The sequence below is a fragment of the Coenobita brevimanus genome, chromosome 36 (assembly GCF_032717465.1).
Source record: "Coenobita brevimanus isolate Jiangsu-jjx chromosome 36, ASM3271746v2, whole genome shotgun sequence".
NCBI classification, from domain to species: Eukaryota; Metazoa; Arthropoda; class Malacostraca; order Decapoda; family Coenobitidae; genus Coenobita; species Coenobita brevimanus.
The window spans coordinates 4857860-4881446 of NC_136989.1; the positions used below are offsets into that span (position 1 = coordinate 4857860).

General features: G+C 40.8%; 1 protein-coding gene across 1 annotated transcript in view; it reads right to left on the reverse strand.

Annotated features, from left to right (window-relative positions):
* The window catches only part of Rab3-GEF (Rab3 GDP-GTP exchange factor), a 182100-nt gene that overhangs the window by 65107 nt on the left and 93406 nt on the right, over positions 1 to 23587 (reverse strand). The window contains exons 22-27 of the mRNA XM_080269717.1: positions 23434 to 23508; positions 21393 to 21512; positions 19566 to 19941; positions 16708 to 16971; positions 6292 to 6366; positions 1482 to 1583 (exon numbers count right to left, since the gene is read on the reverse strand). Coding sequence (XP_080125843.1) covers positions 1482 to 1583; positions 6292 to 6366; positions 16708 to 16971; positions 19566 to 19941; positions 21393 to 21512; positions 23434 to 23508 — 1012 coding nt within the window. The remainder of the gene's footprint in view (positions 1 to 1481; positions 1584 to 6291; positions 6367 to 16707; positions 16972 to 19565; positions 19942 to 21392; positions 21513 to 23433; positions 23509 to 23587) is intronic.

Consider the following 23587-nt stretch of genomic DNA (forward strand, 5'->3'; position numbering starts at 1 on the left):
GTGAATACTTGTCTAACATTTTGCTGTGAGATTTACTTCTAACAAAGAGAATTTTGAAATTATGTAGGCGTGTACAACCAACATTTTCCTTTGCAACCAGCCTTTTGGATTCTCCTCTCACTGACAAGCTTTTCAATGTCAGGAGTGGTGCTTGATAATGCACAATGAATATCGCTTTCCACTGCAAGCCTCTGTTCGGGGTTAATGTGCAACGAACATGATAATCTGCCTCACACATGGAAGCTGATGCAAACGGCAGGAGACACTTGACTGCATGTGTTGACAGATTTGCATAAGTACCAATCATACTGCAATAATCTATAGGAATAATACAATAAAAGGAATGGCCAATTATTTATGTTGATATAATTTTTCGTACTGAATTTTCAATAAATTTAAAAATAATATATGCACCAATCTCCAGTTTATAACCAAATATAATGAACATTCTGTGGACCACCCCAAAAGTCACCATGGACCACCAGTTGAGAACCACTGCTTTGGGGAATACAAACAGGTGTCTTTAGGGAATACAAACAGGTGTCTTTAGGGAATACAAACAGGTGTGTCAGGGGAATGCAAACAGGTGTGTCAGGGGAATGCAAACAGGTGTGTGAGGGGAATACAAACAGGTGTGTGAGGGGAATACAAATAGGTGTGTGGGGGGAAGCGTACCTTTAGGGAATACAAACAGGTGCCTTTAGGGAATACAAACAGGTGTCTTTAGGGAATACAAACACGTGTCTTTAGGGAATACAAGCACGTGCCTTTAGGGAATACAAACACGTGCCTTTAGGGAATACAAACACGTGTCTTTAGGGAATACAAACACGTGTCTTTAGGGAATACAAACACGTGTCTTTAGGGAATACAAACACGTGTCTTTAGGGAATACAAACAGGTGTGTGAGGGGAATACAAACAGGTGTGTGAGGGAAATACAAACACGTGTCTTTAGGGAATACAAAAGGTGTGTGAGGGGAATACAAACAGGTGTGTGGGGGGAAGCGTACCTTTAGGGAATACAAACAGGTGCCTTTAGGGAATACAAACAGGTGTGTGAGGGGAATACAAACAGGTGTCTTTAGGGAATACAAACACGTGTCTTTAGGGAATACAAACACTTGTCTTTAGGGAATACAAACAAGTGTCTTTAGGGAATACAAACAGGTGTCTGAGGGGAATACAAACACGTGTCTTTAGGGAATACAAACAGGTGTCTTTAGGGAATACAAACAGGTGTCTTTAGGGAATACAAACAGGTGTCTTTAGGGAATACAAACACGTGTCTGAGGGGAATACAAACACGTGTGTGGGGAAGAATACAGGTGTGGGGGGGAAGCGTACAGGTGTGTGAGGGGAATACAAACACGTGTCTTTAGGGAATACAAACACGTGTCTTTAGGGAATACAAACACGTGTCTTTAGGGAATACAAACAGGTGTGTGAGGGGAATACAAACACGTGTGTGGGGAAGCGTACCTTTAGGGAATGGTCCAAACGGCTGGGCTCTGTCGCGGGTCCTGGTGCTGGTGACTCCTAGGCTCGAAGGACTAACGCTGCGGCTGCTGGGACCACGCGCACCTGAAGCAACACACTCTAGCACTTCCACAACACTACCTACACACTCTAGCACTTCCACAACACACTCTAGCACTTCCACAACACTACCTACACACTCTAGTCCTTCCACGACACTGCCTACACACTCTAGCACTTCCATAACACTACCTACACACGCTAGCCCTTCCACGACACTACCTACACACTCTAGCACTTCCACAACACTACCTACACACGCTAGCCCTTCCACAACACTACCTACACACTCTAGCACTTCCATAACACACTCTAGCCCTTCCACAACACTACCTACACACTCACCATAACACACCTATCCCTCCCTACACACTCACCATAACACACAATAGCACTTCGACAACACTACCTACACACTCTAGCACATCTACAACACTACCTACACACTCTAGCACATCTACAACACTACCTACACACTCTAGCACATCTACAACACTACCTACACACTCTAGCACATCTACAACACTACCTACACACTCTAGCACATCTACAACACTACCTACACACTCTAGCACTTCCACAACACGCTCTAGCCCTTCCACAACACTACCTACACACTCTAGCACATCTACAACACTACCTACGCACTCTAGCACATCTACAACACTCCCTACACACTCTAGCACTTCCACAACACTACCTACACACTCGCCATAACACCATAACACACCTATCCCTCCCTACACACTCACCAGAACACCAGAACACATTCTAGCACTTCCACAACACTACCTACACACTCACCATAACGCCATAACACACCATAACACGCCGTAACACACCTATCCCGCCCTACACACTCACCAGAACACCAGAACACACCTATCCCTCCCTACATACTCACCAGAACATCATAACACACTCTAGCACTTCCACGACACTACACACACCCTCACCATAACACCATAACACACCTATCCCTCCCTACATACTCACCAGAACACCATAACACACTCTAGCACTTCCACGACACTACACACACCCTCACCATAACACCATAACACACCTATCCCTCCCTACACACTCACCAGAACATCATAACACACTCTAGCACTGCCACAACACTACACCCTCACCATAACACCATAACACACCCATCCGTCCCTATCCTCCATAGTTTTTCTACTGAGATGCACAGAGGTCATCTTCAGGGAGTCTGGGCCGATGTGAGGTAATAAATCTATCTATCTATCTATCTATTGCCAGACGCCTCAATCCCGTTCGGGGTGGCCACAGACAAATCGCCTCCACATCGCCCTGTCCCCCGCCATTTCACTGCCCCGCTCCCAACTCACACCCTCCTCTCTCTCATACAATAAAGCTATTTGAAATCTGTCTCTTTCCCATCCACCATTTCCACTGACAATGTACCATCATCAAATAATTTTAATGTACATGGCTATATATGGACGAACACACACACACACACACACACACACACACACACACACACACACACACACACACACACATACATATAAAGTACATGACAATATAGGAACACACACACACCCACACACACACACACACATAAAGTACATGACAATATAGGAACACACACACACACACACACATACAAAGTGCATGGCAATATATGAACACACACACACACACACACACATACAAAGTACATGGCAATATATGAACACACACACACACACACACACACACACACACACACACACACACATACACACACACAGGTCCAACATTATCCTACATGCAACACAGACATCAACACAAAGATGCAACACTCCAAGCCAGTGACATTGTTAAAACTCTAGCACTTCTTCGTGACTAGCATTGAACTCAGAAGACAATGCTATGACTCTGCACCCTTTCCATAGCACTTCTTCGTGATTAGCATTAAACTCAGAAGACAATGCCATGACTCTGCACCCTTTCCATAGCACTTCTTCGTGATTAGCATTAAACTTTGATAATGCTATGGCTCTGCATCCTTTCCATAGCACTTCTTCGTGACTAGCACATCGCATCCATGTCGCCCTGTCACCCCCCCCCACCTTACTGCCCTCCCCCCAGCTCACCCCCCTCTCTCATATACCTCCCCCTCCCATCCCAGGTCTTACCCTCACTTTACTAAAATGCTAAAAATAATTGCTAAAATATCTATCTATCTATCTATTGCCAGACGCCTCAATCCCGTACGGGGGGGCCACAAACAAATCGCCTCCACGTAGCCCTGTCCCCCGCCATTTCACTGCCCTGCTCCCAGCTCACACCCCCCTCTCTCATATACCTCTCCACCCCATCCCTCCATCTCATCCTTGGGCTTCCCCTCCCTCTCCCCCCCTCCACCTAAATAAATACTTAAAATAAATACTTAAAATAAATACTACAATAAATACTTAACATATACGATTCTTCAATAAACTATAAGATCTAATTCCCAGCAGTGCCAAGTGAATCTAATAATAATAATAATAATAATACCAACGACACCAATGTAAGCCTTAAAACATAGTTACTACTACTACTGCTACTAACAATAATAATAATAATAATGATAATAATAATAATAATAATAATAATAATAATACCAATGACACCAATGCAAACCTTAAAATGATAATAATAATAATAATAATAATAATAATAATAATAATAATAATAATAATATAAGCAAGATCTGAAAACTCAAAGGTAACTTCTTGCGTAAAATCAATCTCTGAAGGCAAAGGTGTTGCAGGAACGCGTGTGTAAATTGAACGTTTGCCTCTGTAACTGGCTAACTGTGTGCTTGACTGTACTCGTATTCCTGTCAGAGTACAAGAGGAGCCACAGCTACGTATCTGCAAAGTTACAGCCCTTGTGGTGTTCTCGAAAACTTGTTACAAGAGAAAACACTGAGTAGATTTGAATTCGGTTCTGTCCACTAGGCTAAATGGCAAAATACTCAGCCAAAATTATTCGGCGGTTTTTGTGATGTTTTAGTTTCAAATTTGCAAGTTTTGGAATATAAATGAGTATATCTATCTATCTATTGCCAAACGCCTTAATCCCGTAAGGGGTGGCCACAAACAAATCGCCTCCATGTCGCTCTGTCCCCCGCCATTTCACTGCCCTGCTCCCAGCTCACACCCCCCTCTCTCATATACCTCTCCACTCCATCCCTCCATCTCATCCTTGGCCTCCCCCTCCCTCTCCCCCCCACCCCACTCCCATAAACTCTCCTTGTCAGTCTCTCACTCTCCATCCCCCCAGCTCACACCCCCCTCTCTCATACACCTCTCCACTCCATCCCTCCATCTCATCCTTGGCCTCCCCCTCCCTCTCCCCCCTCCACCTCACTCACATACACTCTCCTCATCAGTCTCTCACTCTCCATCCCCCCAGCTCACACACACCCCTCTCTCAGACACCTCTCCACTCCATCCCTCCATCTCATCCTTGGCCTCCCCCTCCCTCTCCCCCCTCAACCTCACTCACATACACTCTCCTCGTCAGTTTCTCACTCTCCATCCCCCCAGCTCACACACACCCCTCTCTCAGACACCTCTCCACTCCATCCCTCCACTTCATCCTTGACCTCCCCCTCTCTCAGACACCTCTTCACTCCATCCCTCCATCTCATCCTTGACCTCCCCCTCCCTTTGAGTAAATCGCCTTCGAAAATGGGTCAAGGTCATTTATATTTGGCACAAAGACTGGGGTTCGCCTGGAGTAGCATCATCTATAACACCATCAAAATCAAAGAAGAAAAACGCAAAGAAGAATGATTTTGATGAACACAAGAACTTTAAGAGAGGGTGTGAGAGAGGGAGAAAGAGAGACAGACAGACAGACAGATTAAAAAAAGCAGAAGGCCGTCATTCCAGGCATTGTGTTAGAGACGAGGCATAGAAAAAATGAAAGCATTGGTGTTAGTTTGGTGTACAGTCAACTAAAAAGGTATCAAGCCTCTTTCCACACACACACACACACACACACACACACACACACACATCGTGCCCCCAGTGTGCCATACATTTTCGGTTGACTCTACACACACACACACACACACACACACACACACACACACATCGTACCCCCAGTGTGCCTTACATTTTCGTTTGACTCTACACACACACACACACACACACATACACATGAAAGCCAATATTTTAAGTGAAGCTGAGAAAGAATAAGAGAAATAATCAGAAAATAAATCAATCGAGAAAAATCATAAAGAAATTGGAATAAACTGGTGATGCACTACATCAAGTGAGTGGATGATGATCGCCACCACCAAAATATACTTAAAAATGAATATCCAGACTACTTCATCGATTTGAGACCAACTGAATGAGAGTCCTGTAGTAAGCACCGTAGAAGATGGAGGGATCGAGTGAGGTTGATAGATATATGGATAGATAGACAGAGGTAGATAGATAAATGGACAGATAGATGCATAATGAAAGTGACAATGGACATAGATAAATTGAGAGAGAGAGAAAGAGAGAGAGAGAGGGGGGGGGACCAGTCAAAGGGACCACACTTGCTTCAAAAACCCCAGAGAGAGACAGACAGACAGACAGAAAGACAGACAGACAGACAAAGAGAGAGAGACACAGAGACAGAGAACCCAGCCACACACACACACACACACACACACACACACACACACACACACACACACACGCGCGCCCACCACCCGCAAGAAGCGTAAAATAGCCGAGAACATTGGACTTACGAAACGCGGGTCTGCTTAGTCGAGGTTTAGGTGATTTCAATGTAGACGTGGGTACTCCAGCGTGGCCATTTTGTACTGCGGAGATGCGTAATGTCATATACTTGTCATACACGGGTAGACTGTCATGAATACCTTCCTGCACTGTCATATACCTGTCATATACTGTACTTGTAGACTGTCATATGCTTGTAGACTGTCATATGCTTGTAGACTGTCATATACTTGTCATACACGTGTAGATTGTCATGTATACCTTCCTGCACTGTCATATACCTCTCATATACTCGTCATATGCTTGTAGACTGTCATATACTTGTCACATAGCCGTAGACTGTCATATACTTGTCATACACGTGTAAACTGTCATGTATACCTTCCAGCACTGTCATATACCTGTCATATACTGTACTTGTAGACTGTCATATGCTTGTGTCCAGGCATCTCGAAATGAACGGATCTTGAATTTGGCTCTCTTTTGTGTTGTTTTTGTTTTTTTCTTGGAACTGTTTTGCGGGCTCAGCCTTTGGTTCCTTCTCCCTCTCATTAAAAAAAGAAAACTTATCACAGGCCAGGTAGCTACTGATTTTCACCACTTAAAGACATGCAATACTACAATTTCGTCACTAAACATGCACAACCCTATAAATCACCTATCTATCTATCTATCTATTGCCAGACGCCTCAATCACGTAAGGGGTGGCCACAAACAAATCGCCTCCATGTCGCTCTGTCCCCCACCATTTCACTGCCCTGCTTTCAACCATGCATCTCTAACTGTCTAAGAACTGCTATCTAATTCAGTTCTATTTTCGTTTCAGCCCCAGACAGAATGACGATTTTCTGATCCATGTTTTTTGACTAAGCGTGTAAATTAAGTTAGTTATGTAATTTTGCTAAGGGATGGAGCATTCATCTGAAATACTCAGTCAAAGTCACATTTTTTGACATTATCATCCACACACTTGATGTAGTGCTGCCTACTTCTTCCATAGCCTATATCATACTTTTTCTGTGCCTGCCCTCCTCTCTTCCTATTTCCATCATCCACTCACTTGATGTAGTGCTACCTACTTCTTCCTCAGCCTTTATCATTCTTTTTCTGTGCCTGTCCTCCTCTCTTCCTATTTCCCACCATCATCCACTCACTTGATGTAGTGCTGCCTACTTCTTCCTTAGCCTTTATCATTCTTTTTCTGTGCCTGTCCTCCTCTCTTCCTATTTCCATCATCCACTCACTTGATGTAGTGCTGCCTACATCTTCCTTAGCCTTTATCATTCTTTTTCTGTGCCTGCCCTCCTCTCTTCCTATTTCCATCATCCACTCACTTGTTGTAGTGCTGCCTACTTCTTCCTTAGCCTTTATCATTCTTTTTCTGTGCCTGTCCTCCTCTCTTCCTATTTCTCACCATCATCCACTCACTTGATGTAGTGCTGCCTACTTCTTCCTTAGCCTTTATCATTCTTTTTCTGTGCCTGTCCTCCTCTCTTCCTATTTCTCCCATCTTTCCTGTCACTTCTTATTGCTTTTCTTTCCTTTACAGGTGGCTTTACATTGAGTGACAAGCCAAATGGTTTCCTGTAAGCCAAGAAACCATTTACAACGCTGGGTGGTAACCATATAACCAAACCATACGTGCTGCCTACGTGTCAACAAGTGGGTTGGTGGAGGGTTAGTGCCCCTCCCCGTAAAACAACTAACTCAAAGTCAAATGGCCACCCCTTACCGGATTATGGCGTCTGGCAATAGATAGACAGATAGATGTTATGGGTTGAAACGATAATTATACCTCTGTCTATAGGTTATTCCAGGTCTAATATATCACTCAGCATATATCTAGTATACTCAGGCACTGGGCATATACCACGTGCATTGACAAAGGTATACTCATCTCGCGTCTTAACTGTATTGAATGAGTGGATGGATATTTTAAGATGTTCTCTGCTCACTGCATGCTTCTGTGTCTGTCTGTTAGAGGCTGATATAATGCAGTATACACTTACAGGTCAACTCTGGAACTGTCTCCCTCTGTCTGTATTTCCTACTGCCTATGACCTCCAGTGTAGGTAGGTAGGTAAGTTAACTGATACTCCCAGTCCTTCATGTATGCAACAGGTCAACTCTGGAACTGTCTCCCTCTGTCTGTATTTCCTACTGCCTATGATCTCCAGTCTTTCAAAAGCAGTGTGTCCAGGCATCTCGAAATGAACGCATCTTGAATTTGGCTCTCTTGTGTATTGTTTTTGTTTTTTGGAAGGAACTGTTTTGCGGGCTCAGCCTTGGGTTCCTTCTTCCTCAAATTAAAAAAAAATGTACTAAAGATTCAGATAAAAACTATAAAAACACTGACAGGGCTATACGAGGAAATGGATGACGAGGATGAGAATTACTTTTGGAGTGGACACAGACTACATCGCGTGATTATAAGTGATTTAATTCCACACAGCCAAACAGAGCAAACACTCCTCTCCAAACATATAACAAACACTCCAAACACATAACACTCCAAACACATACCAAATACTTCAAACACATAACACTCCAAACACATACCAAGCACACAACAAACACTCCAAACACATAACAAACACACAACAAACACTCCAAACACACAACAAACACTCCAGACAAATAACACTCCAAACACATAATATTCCAAACACATAACACTCCAAACACATAACAAACACTCCAAACACACAACAAACACTGCAAACACATAACAAACACTCCTCTCCAAACACACAACAAACACTACAAACACATAACAAACACTCCAAACACAAAAAACACTCCAAACACACAACAAACACTCCAAACACACAACAAACACTCCACTCCAAACACACAACAAACACTACAAACACATAACAAACACTCCAAACATAACAAACACACAACAAACACTCCAAACACACAACAAACACTCCAAACACATAACAAACACTACAAACACATAACAAACACACCAAATACACAACAAACACTACAAACACACAACAAACACTACAAACACATAACAAACACTACAAACACATAAACACTCCAAACACACAACAAACACTCCAAACACATACCAAACACTCCAAACACACAACAAACACTCCAAACACTCAACAAACACTCCAAACACACAACAAACACTCCAAACACACAACAAACACTACAAACACACAACAAACACTACAAACACACAACAAACACTACAAACATATAACAAACACTACAAACAAACAACAAACACAAAAAACACTCCAAACACATAACAAACACTCCAAACACATAACAAACACAACAAACACTCCAAACTCACAACAAACACTCGAAACACACAACAAACACTACAAACACATAACAAACACACCAAATACACAACAAACACTCCAAACACACAACAAACACTCCAAACACACAACAAACATAACAAACACACAACAAACACTCCAAACACATAGCACTCCAAACACATAACACTCCAAACACATAACACTCCAAACACACAACAAACACTCCAAACACACAACAAACACTACAAACACACAACAAACACTACAAACACACAACAATCACTCCAAACACACAACAAACACTCCACACAACAAACACTCCAAACACACAACAAACACTCCAAACACACAACAAACACTACAAACACACAACAAACACTACAAACACACAACAAACACTACAAACACACAACAAACACTACAAACACACAACAAACACTACAAACACACAACAAACACTACAAACACACAACAAACACTACAAACACACAACAAACACTACAAACACACAACAAATACTCCAAACACACAACAAACACTCCAAACACACAACAAACACTACAAACACACAACAAACACTACAAACACACAACAAACACTACAAACACACAACAAACACTACAAACACACAAGAAACACTCCTTCCAAGCACACAACAAACGCTCCAAACACACAACAAACACTCCAACAACATAACAAACACTCCAAACACACAACAAACACTCCAAACACACAACAAACACTCCAAACACACAACAAACACTCCAAACACATAACAAACACTACAAACACACAACAAACACTCCAAACACATAACAAACACTCCAAACACACAACAAACACTCCAAACACACAACAAACACTCCAAACACACAACAAACACTCCAAACACAACAAACACATAACAAACACTCCAAACACACAACAAACACTCCAAACACACAACAAACACTACAAACACATGACAAACACTCCAAACACACAACAAACACACAACAAACACATAACAAACACTCCAAACACACAACAAACACTCCAAACACATAACAAACACTCCAAGCACACAACAAACACTACAAACACACAACAAACACTACAAACACACAACAAACACTACAAACACACAACAAACACTACAAACACACAACAAACACTACAAACACACAACAAACACTACAAACACACAACAAACACTACAAACACACAACAAACACTACAAACACACAACAAACACTACAAACACATAACAAACACTCCAAACACACAACAAACACTCCAAACACATAACAAACACTCCAAACACACAACAAACACTCCAAACACACAACAAACACTCCAAACACACAACAAACACATAACAAACACTCCAAACACACAACAAACACTCCAAACACAACAAACACTACAAACACACAACAAACACTACAAACACATAACAAACACTCCAAACACACAACAAACATTACAAACACACAACAAACACTCCAAACACACAACAAACACATAACACACACTCCAAACACACAACAAACACTACAAATACACAACAAACACTACAAACACACAACAAACACTCCAAACACATGACAAACACACAACAAACACACAATAAACACTCCAAACACACAACAAACACTACAAACACACAACAAACACTACAAACACTACAAACACACAACAAACACTACAAACACACAAGAAACACTCCTTCCAAACACACAACAAACACTCCAAACACACAACAAACATTCCAACAACATAACAAACACTCCAAACACACAACAAACACTCCAAACACACAACAAACACTCCAAACACACAACAAACACTCCAAACACACAACAAACACTCCAAACACATAACAAACACTACAAACACACAACAAACACTCCAAACACATAAAAAACACTCCAAACACACAACAAACACTCCAAACACACAACAAACACTCCAAACACACAACAAACACTCCAAACACACAACAAACACTCCAAACACACAACAAACACATAACAAACACTCCAAACACACAACAAACACTACAAACACACAACAAACACTACAAACACACAACAAACACTACAAACACACAACAAACACATAACAAACACTACAAACACACAACAAATACTACAAACACACAACAAACACTACAAACACACAACAAACACTACAAACACACAACAAATACTACAAACACAACAAACACTACAAACACACAACAAACACTACAAACACACAACAAACACACAACAAACATTACAAACACATAACAAACACTACAAACACACAACAAACACTACAAACACACAACAAACATTACAAACACAACAAACACTACAAACACAAAACAAACACTACAAACACACAAGAAACACTACAAACACACAAGAAACACTCCTTCCAAGCACACAACAAACGCTCCAAACACACAACAAACACTCCAAAAACATAACAAACACTCCAAACACACAACAAACACTCCAAACACACAACAAACACTCCAAACACACAACAAACACTCCAAACACACAACAAACACTCCAAACACATAACAAACACTACAAACACACAACAAACACTCCAAACACATAACAAACACTCCAAACACACAACAAACACTCCAAACACACAACAAACACTCCAAACACACAACAAACACTCCAAACACAACAAACACATAACAAACACTCCAAACACACAACAAACACTCCAAACACACAACAAACACTACAAACACATGACAAACACTCCAAACACACAACAAACACACAACAAACACATAACAAACACTCCAAACACACAACAAACACTCCAAACACATAACAAACACTCCAAGCACACAACAAACACTACAAACACACAACAAACACTACAAACACACAACAAACACTACAAACACACAACAAACACTACAAACACACAACAAACACTACAAACACACAACAAACACTACAAACACACAACAAACACTACAAACACATAACAAACACTCCAAACACACAACAAACACTCCAAACACATAACAAACACTCCAAACACACAACAAACACTCCAAACACACAACAAACACTCCAAACACACAACAAACACATAACAAACACTCCAAACACACAACAAACACTCCAAACACAACAAACACTACAAACACACAACAAACACTACAAACACATAACAAACACTCCAAACACACAACAAACATTACAAACACACAACAAACACTCCAAACACACAACAAACACATAACACACACTCCAAACACACAACAAACACTACAAATACACAACAAACACTACAAACACACAACAAACACTCCAAACACATGACAAACACTCCAAACACACAACAAACACACAATAAACACTCCAAACACACAACAAACACTACAAACACACAACAAACACTACAAACACTACAAACACACAACAAACACTACAAACACACAAGAAACACTCCTTCCAAACACACAACAAACACTCCAAACACACAACAAACATTCCAACAACATAACAAACACTCCAAACACACAACAAACACTCCAAACACACAACAAACACTCCAAACACACAACAAACACTCCAAACACACAACAAACACTCCAAACACATAACAAACACTACAAACACACAACAAACACTCCAAACACATAAAAAACACTCCAAACACACAACAAACACTCCAAACACACAACAAACACTCCAAACACACAACAAACACTCCAAACACACAACAAACACTCCAAACACACAACAAACACATAACAAACACTCCAAACACACAACAAACACTACAAACACACAACAAACACTACAAACACACAACAAACACTACAAACACACAACAAACACATAACAAACACTACAAACACACAACAAATACTACAAACACACAACAAACACTACAAACACACAACAAACACTACAAACACACAACAAATACTACAAACACAACAAACACTACAAACACACAACAAACACTACAAACACACAACAAACACACAACAAACATTACAAACACATAACAAACACTACAAACACACAACAAACACTACAAACACACAACAAACATTACAAACACAACAAACACTACAAACACACAACAAACACTCCAAACACACAACAAACACTTCAAACACACAACAAACACTACAAACACACAACAAACAAACAACAAAAACCCTATAAACACACAACAAACACTACAAACACACAACAAACACTACAAACACACAACAAACACTATAAACACACAACAAACACTACAAACACACAACAAACACTACAAACACACAACAAACACTACAAACACACAACAAACACTACAAACACACAACAAACATTACAAACACACAACAAACACTACAAACACAACAAACACACAACAAACACTACAAACACACAACAAACACACAACAAACACTACAAACACACAACAAACACTACAAACACACAACAAACACACAACAAACACTATAAACACACAACAAACACACAACAAACACTACAAACACACAACAAACACTATAAACACACAACAAACACTACAAACACACAACAAACACTACAAACACAACAAACACTCCAGACACATAACACTCCAAACACATAACACTCCAAATACACAACAAACACTCCAAACACACAACAAACACTCCAAACACACAATAAACACTCCAAACACATAACACTCCAAACACACAACAAACACTCCAAACACACAACAAACACTCCAAACACACAACAAACACTCCAAACACATAACACTCCAAACACATAACACTCCAAACACAAAAAACACACAACAAACACTCCAGACACATAACACTCCAGACACATAACACTCCAAACACAACACTCCAAACACATAACACTCCAAACACTCCAAACACACAACAAACACTCCAAACACACAACAAACACTCCAAACACACAACAAACACTCCAAACACATAACACTCCAAACACATAACACTCCAAACACACAACAAACACTCCAAACACATAACACTCCAAACACACAACAAACACTCCAAACACATAACACTCCAAACACATAACACTCCAAACACATAACACTCCAAACACACAACAAACACTCCAAACACATAACACTCCAAACACATAACACTCCAAACACATAACAAACACTCCAAACACACAACAAACACACAACAAATACACAACAAACACACAACAAACACACAACAAATACACAACAAACACACAACAAACACACAACAAACACACAACAAACACACAACAAATACACAACAAATACACAACAAACACACAACAAACACACAACAAACACACAACAAATACACAACAAACGCACAACAAACACACAACAAATACACAACAAACACACAACAAACACACAACAAACACACAACAAACACACAACAAATACACAACAAATACACAACAAACACTACAAACACACAACAAACACTATAAACACACAACAAACACAACAAACACTACAAACACACAACAAACACTATAAACACACAACAAACACAACAAACACTACAAACACACAACAAACACTATAAACACACAACAAACACTACAAACACACAACACTACAAACACACAACAAACACTCCAGACACATAACACTCCAAACACATAACACTCCAAACACACAACAAACACTCCAAACACACAACAAACACTCCAAACACACAACAAACACTCCAAACACACAACAAACACTCCAAACACACAACAAACACTCCAAACACATAACACTCCAAACACATAACACTCCAAACACACAACAAACACTCCAAACACACAACAAACACTCCAAACACATAACACTCCAAACACATAACACTCCAAACACAAAAAACACACAACAAACACTCCAGACACATAACACTCCAGACACATAACACTCCAAACACATAACACTCCAAACACTCCAAACACACAACAAACACTCCAAACACACAACAAACACTCCAAACACACAACAAACACTCCAAACACACAACAAACACTCCAAACACATAACACTCCAAACACATAACACTCCAAACACACAACAAACACTCCAAACACATAACACTCCAAACACATAACAAACACTCCAAGCACACAACAAACACTCCAAACACACAACAAACACTCCAAACACACAACAAACACTCCAAACACATAACACTCCAAACACATAAAACTCCAAACATAACACTCCAAACACACAACAAACACTCCAAACACATAACACTCCAAACACATAACACTCCAAACACATAACAAACACTCCAAACACACAACAAACACACAACAAATACACAACAAACACACAACAAACACACAACAAATACACAACAAACACACAACAAACACACAACAAACACACAACAAACACACAACAAATACACAACAAATACACCACAAACACACAACAAACACACAACAAGCACACAACAAACACACAACAAATACACAACAAACACACAACAAACACACAACAAACACACAACAAACACACAACAAATACACAACAAACACACAACAAACACACAACAAATACACAACAAATACACAACAAACACTCCAAACACACAACAAACACACAACAAATACACAACAAACACACAACAAACACACAACAAATACACAACAAACACACAACAAACACTACAAACACATAACAAACACTACAAACACATAACAAACACTACAAACACATAACAAACACTCCAAACACAAGCTCACCAAAGACATCACAAGCTCACCACAGACGTCACAAGCTCACCAAGGACATCACAAGCATACCAAGGACATCACAAGCTCACCACAGACATCACAAGCTCACCACAGACATCACAAGCTCACCACAGACATCACAAGCTCACCACAGACATCACAGGCTCACCACAGACATCACAAGCTCACCAAGGACATCACAAGCTCACCAAGGACGTCACAAGCTCACCAAGGACATCACAAGCTCACCAAGGACGTCACAAGCTCACCAAGGACATCACAAGCTCACCAAGGACGTCACAAGCTCACCACAGACATCACAAGCTCACCAAGGACATCACAAGCTCACCAAGGACGTCACAAGCTCACCAAGGACATCACAAGCTCACCAAGGACGTCACAAGCTCACCAAAGATGTCACTAAAGAGTGTGGACGTCTGCTGGGCGAAGTCATTGAGCTCGGAGCTGACGTTGGATAGGAAGTCTCGTGATGTGGACGTGGGCAGGGATGTGGGGGACCTGGACCCTGTGCTGCTGGCGGTGGTGCTGGGGCGGCGGGCAGCACCAGCAGCACCTAGGCTCACCACAGCACCGCCCTCCACGCCGCCCTCTCCAAATCCACTCGATCCCGTGCCACGATAACTCGATCCATTGGTACCCAGCATTGGTGAGGCTGCAGGGAGAGATGTGTCAATGCCTATCTTTATTCTGGGTATACGAATCCATCCACATCCACTCTCCATCCACATCCACTCTCCATCCACATCCACTCTCCATCCACATCCACTCTCCATCCACATCCACTCTCCATCCACATCCACTCTCTCATCCGCCGTCTCCGTAACCACTGCAAGATGGATGAATTATGGGTGAACACTTGTATTTTAGTAAGGATATGTGTGCATTCCCTGTATACACATCCATCCATCAATTCATTCATCTATCCATCCACCCATCCATCCAACCATCCAATCAGTCATTCATCCATCCCTCCATCCATTCATCGATTCATCCACCCGCCCATCCTTTCATCCATCTATTCATCCATCCAACCATCCATCTATCCAATCAGTCATTCATCCATCCATCCATCCATTCATCCATCCTACCATTCATCCATCCATCCATCCATCCATCCAACCATCCATCTATCCAATCATTCATCCATCCATCCATCCATCCATCCATCCATCCATCCATCCATTCATCCATCCTACCATTCATCCATCCATCCACCCAACCATCCATCCATCCACCCAACCATCCATCCATCCATCCAACCATCCATCCATCCATCCATCCATCCATCCAACCATCCATCTATCCAACCATCCATCCATCCATCCATCCATCCAACCATCCATCTATCCAATCATCCATCCATCCATCCATCCAATCATCCATCTATCCAATCATCCATCTATCCAATCATCCATCCATCCAACCATTCATCTATCCAATCATTCATCCATCCATCCATCCATCCATCCATCCAGTGACAAAAAAAATTGACAGAGATACTAACCATTCACTGATAATATCAATAATAATAATAATAACAATAATAATACCAACAACAAAACAATAATAATAATAATAATAATAATAATAATAATAGCAACAACAACAACAATAACAATGATAATAAGAGTAATAATAATAATAATAATAATAATAATAATAATAATAATAATAATAATAATAATAATAATAATAATATAGCAACAACAACAACAATAACAATGATAATAAGAGTAATAATAATAATAATAATAACAATAATAATAATAATAGCAACAATAACAATAATAATAATAATAAAAATAATAATAATAATAATAATAATAATAATAATAATAATAATAATAATAATAATAACAATAACAATAATAATAATAATAATAATAATAATAATAACAGATTCTTTACCACAACCCATCATCTACTGGGTCAAGGAATGTAGCAGATAAAACTAGCCATCAACACACAAATACCACACAATTCCATGACAGAAAAATACATTGAAAAAATCTATCTATTTCATGCATAGAAAAATAAGCACGGATGTTTTAAAATATTGTGGTTTTATATACATACACTTGGGATTTATTATTATTATTATTATTATTATTATTATTATTATTATTATTATTATTATTATTATTATTATTGTTATTATTATTATTATTTTTGGAGAGGGGCTGGGTGCTACCTTAGTGTGGATTTAGGATGTGTGGTGATGTGGTGTTCGTGGTAGTAGTGGTGGTGGTGGTGGTGGTGGTGGTGGTGGTAGTAGTAGTAGTAGTAGTAGTAGTAGTAGTAGTAGTAGTAATAATAATAATAATAATAATAATAATAATAATAATAATGATAATTAATAATAATGATTAATAATAATAATAATAATAATAATAATAATGATAATAATAATAATAATGATAAATAATAATAATAATAATAATAATAATAATAATGGTAGTAGTAGTAGTAGTAGTAGTAGAAGTAGTAGTAGTAGTAGTAGTAGTAGTAGTAGCAGTAGTATCTTTTGTGGGCTAGGGAGGGAGTTGAGGGACGTGTGTATAACCAGGCAGTGGATCCGACCAGTTATATCAGTGCCACCACGTGAAGGTCTCCCTCTCCACCACCAATAACACGAAAATAGATCACGTACAATCAAGGCAATCAAGGCAATCAAGCTCCAGAGACACAATCAACACAATCAATACCCAAGTAAGGAGGACGGAATGACCTGAATAACGAGGTGCCTGCAGCTTGCTTATACCTTGCTTATACCTTGATTGTGGGTTGTTTGAGGTAGGGGATTGATTGATTGATTGTTTGAGGATGGAACGTGTGACATCAGGGCACAAACAGACTAACAAACAAAGCAGATAGACAAATATAATAGATAAATTTAGCAGGGATTAAAAAGTGCATAGACGGATGACTGAGAGCATAACGTAAAGACATCTATCTATCTATCTGTCTATCTATCTATTGCCAGACGTCTTAATCCGGTAAGGGGTGGCCACAAACAAATCACCTCCATGTCGCTCTGTCCCCATCATCAGTAGGTGCAAATTAACCAGGTAAATAACTCGCACAGGTAAAGACAGTAAGGTGGGGTGGATTAACTACCTTGAGGTGATTGTAGATTGTGTGGTAATTGAGGGATTTTTTCTACAGCAAAAGTACATCTAAAGGTACAGTTAACCAGGTAAATAAATCGCACAGGTAAAGACATTAAGGTGGGGTGGATTTACTAACTTGAGGTGGTGCTACAAGGCCTGGCAGGTGATGTAATATTTCTACACGTGACCGAGGCCTGTGTTTGAAGAGACGGTTTGGGGGACCTGGGTGGGGGCGGGGGGGGCAGCCCTCGCAGGTGGGGGGGAGGGGAAGACGAGGGGGCACTGGGGCCAGCTGGGGAGGTCCGCGAGAAGGTAGGGGCCGCACCCCCCAAACTCCCTGACAAACTTCCCCCTCTCCCTAGCCTACTCCCTGCTCCTCCTACCCCTCCGTGGGTCATACCTCCTCCTCCTCCTCCTCCTCCTCCTCCTCCGGCACTGTCCAAAGATACTCCCATTATGGCTGGTCCTCCACTTAGTTTGCCATCGAAGGAAGACTCACGGAGCTCCAGTGCCTGTGAGAAAAGAAAGGAATATAGTACACGATACACTTATACACCGATACAATAATTCACTAGACGCTGTTTGCTTGCCCTGTGCAGCTGTGGCCAAGTGTAGTCAGATTTAAAGCTTGCCTATACCCTATCTGATTGCCCTGTGTAGCTAAGATGGATGGGCAGGGTAGGGTGTGTTTATATCGCTGATGCTGACTGCCCGCCCTTGATATAAACCTACACCTCTTCTTATTTCAGTCAGAGGGGCATTTGTCTTCTTAGTGTAATGTGAGTATAAGTGGCTGGGGAATGGCTGGGAGAAGGAGGGAGGTGAGAAGACAGGAAGAAATCAGTAGGATAGAAGTTGTGGAAGCAATGAAGAAAGTTAAATCTGGGAAAGCCCCAGGAATTGATGGAGTGTGTGGTAAAATGCTGAAGCATGGGGGAGAGATAGTAGTAGAATGGATGTGGAAGATGTGCAGATTGGCCTGGGAGGAAGGTAGAGTCCCGGAGGATTGGAAGTCAGGTATAATTATTCCCTTGTACAAAGGGAAAGGGGAAAAAGAAGTGTGTGGTAATCATAGGGGCATTTGTCTTCTTAGTATAATAGGAAAAGTGTATGGTAGGATACTTATAGACAGAGTTAGAGAAAGAACAGAGGAATTAGTTGGAGAAGAACAGGGAGGCTTTAGGAAGGGAAGAGGTTGTGTAGATCAGATATGTAGATCATTTACACTGGACAGCATGGAGAGAGACTGACGAGGAGAGTGTATGTGAGTGAGGTGGAGGGGGGGAGGGAGGGGGAGGCCAAGGATGAGATGGAGGGATAAAGTGGAGAGGTATATGAGAGAGGGGGGTGTGAGCTGGGGGGGTGGAGAGCGAGAGACTGACAAGGAGAGTGTATGTGAGTGAGGTGGAGGGGGGGAGAGGGAGAGGGAGGCCGAGGATGAGATGGAGGGATGGGGTGGAGAGGTATATGAGAGAGGGGAGTGTGAGCTGGGGGGATGGAGAGCGAGAGACTGACAAGGAGAGTGTATGTGAGTGAGATGGAGGGGGGGAGAGGGAGGGGGAGGCCAAGGATGAGATGGAGGGATGGGGTGGAGAGGTATATGAGAGAGGGGAGTGTGAGCTGGGGGGATGGAAAGCGAGAGACTGACAAGGAGAGTGTATGTGAGTGAGGTGGAGGGGGGGAGAGAGAGGGGGAGGCCAAGGATGAGATGGAGGGATGGGGTGGAGAGGTATATGAGAAAGGGGGGTGTGAGCTGGGAGCAGGGCAGTGAAATGGCGGGGGACAGGGCGACTTGAAGGCGATTTGCTTGCGTATGTCTAGAGAGAGAGGGGGGGGCAGTGTGTGTGTGTGTGTGTGTGTGTGTGTGTGTGTGTGTGTGTGTGTGTGTGTGTGTGTGTGTGTGTGTGTGTGTGTGTGTGTGTGTGAGAGAGAGAGAAAGAGAGAGAGAAAGGAATCATCTCACCTTCAGGCTGACTTTGGAGAATATGCTGCCTTTCTTCGCTGCCTCTCGTGCACTCTTGGTGAAGTCTCCTAGAGTGTGCTTACTCATGAAGGAGAGGTCTTCAAAGGTGGACTTGCTGGCCTGGGAAGAAAGATAGACTGAGGATTAATAGACTGAGATAGACTGAGAAGAGATAGACTGAGAATAGATAGACTGAGAATAAAGATAGACTGAGATAGAATGATAATATAGATAGACTGATAGACTGATAATAGATAGACTGATAATATAGATAGACTGATAGACTGATAATAGATAGACTGATAATATAGATAGACTGATAGACTGATAATATAGATAGACTGATAGACTGATAATAGATAGATTGATAGACTGATACACTGATAAACTGATAATAGATAGACTGATAGACTGATAATATAGATAGACTGATAGACTGATAATAGATAGACTGATAGACTGATAATAGATAGATTGATAGACTGATACACTGATAGACTGATAATAGATAGACTGATAATAGACTGATAATAGATAGACTGATAATAGATAGACTGATAATAGACTGATAATAGATAGACTGATAATAGACTGATAATAGATAGACTGATAATAGATAGACTGATAATAGACTGATAATAGATAGACTGATAGACTGATAATAGATAGACTGATAATAGACTGATAAGATAGACTGATAATAGACTGATAATAGATAGACTGATAATAGACTGATAATAGATAGACTGATAATAGACTGATAATAGATAGACTGATAATAGACTGATAATAGATAGACTGATAATAGACTGATAATAGATAGACTGATAGACTGATAATAGATAGACTGATAATAGACTGATAGACTGATAATAGATAGACTGATAATAGACTGATAATAGATAGACTGATAATAGATAGACTGATAATAGACTGATAATAGATAGACTGATAATAGACTGATAATAGATAGACTGATAGACTGATAATAGACTGATAATAGATAGACTGATAATAGATAGACTGATAGACTGATAATAGATAGACTGATAGACTGATAATAGATAGACTGATAGACTGATAATAGATAGACTGATAGACTGATAATAGATAGACTGATAGACTGATAATAGATAGACTGATAGACTGATAATAGACTGATAATAGATAGACTGATAGACTGATAATAGATAGACTGATAGACTGATAATAGATAGACTGATAGACTGATAATAGATAGACTGATAGACTGATAATAGATAGACTGATAGACTGATAATAGATAGACTGATAGACTGATAATAGATAGACTGATAATAGACTGATAATAGATAGACTGATAGACTGACAATAGACTGATAGACTGATAATAGACTGATAGACTGATAATAGATACTGATAGACTGATAATAAAGGTAGACTGACAGTAATTAATACTTTCAGGTGAGTTGTTGTTTTTATGCAAGGAAGAAGGAACCCAAGGCTGAGCCCGCAAAACTGTTCCTTCCAAGACAAAAACAATACAAGAGAGAGCCAAATTCAAGATGCGTTCATTTCGAGATGCCTGGACACACTGCGTTTGAAAGACTGGAGGTCATAGGAAGTAGAAAATACAGACAGAGGGAGACAGTTCCAGAGTTGACCTGTTGCATACATGAAGGACTGGGAGTATCAGTTAACTTACCTACCTACACTGGAGGTCTTGGCCAGTAGGAAATACAGACAGAGGGAGACAGTTCCAGAGTTGACCTCCTGCATACATGAAGGACTGGGAGTATCAGTTAACTTACCTACCTACCTACCTACACTGGAGGTCATAGGCAGTAGGAAATACAGAGAGGGGGAGACAGTTCCAGAGTTGACCTCCTACATACATGAAGGACTGGGAGTATCAGTTAACTTTCGTACCTACACTGGAGGTCATAGGCAGTAGGAAATACAGACAGAGGGAGACAGTTCCAGAGTTGACCTACTGCATACATGAAGGACTGGCTTAAAGAGAGAGGGAGACAGTTCCAGAGTTGACCTCCCCGGGCTTTACCTGCTGGGCCTGTTTGCTTGCCACGGACACGCTCTTGGACGCTTCTTCTGCGGCTCTTTTCGCCTGTACTGTAAACTGTAGAAAAAATGTACTTCAGTGTAATGTAATCCTTGAGTACTTATGTAATGTAATGCTTAGTACTTTATAAACTTGT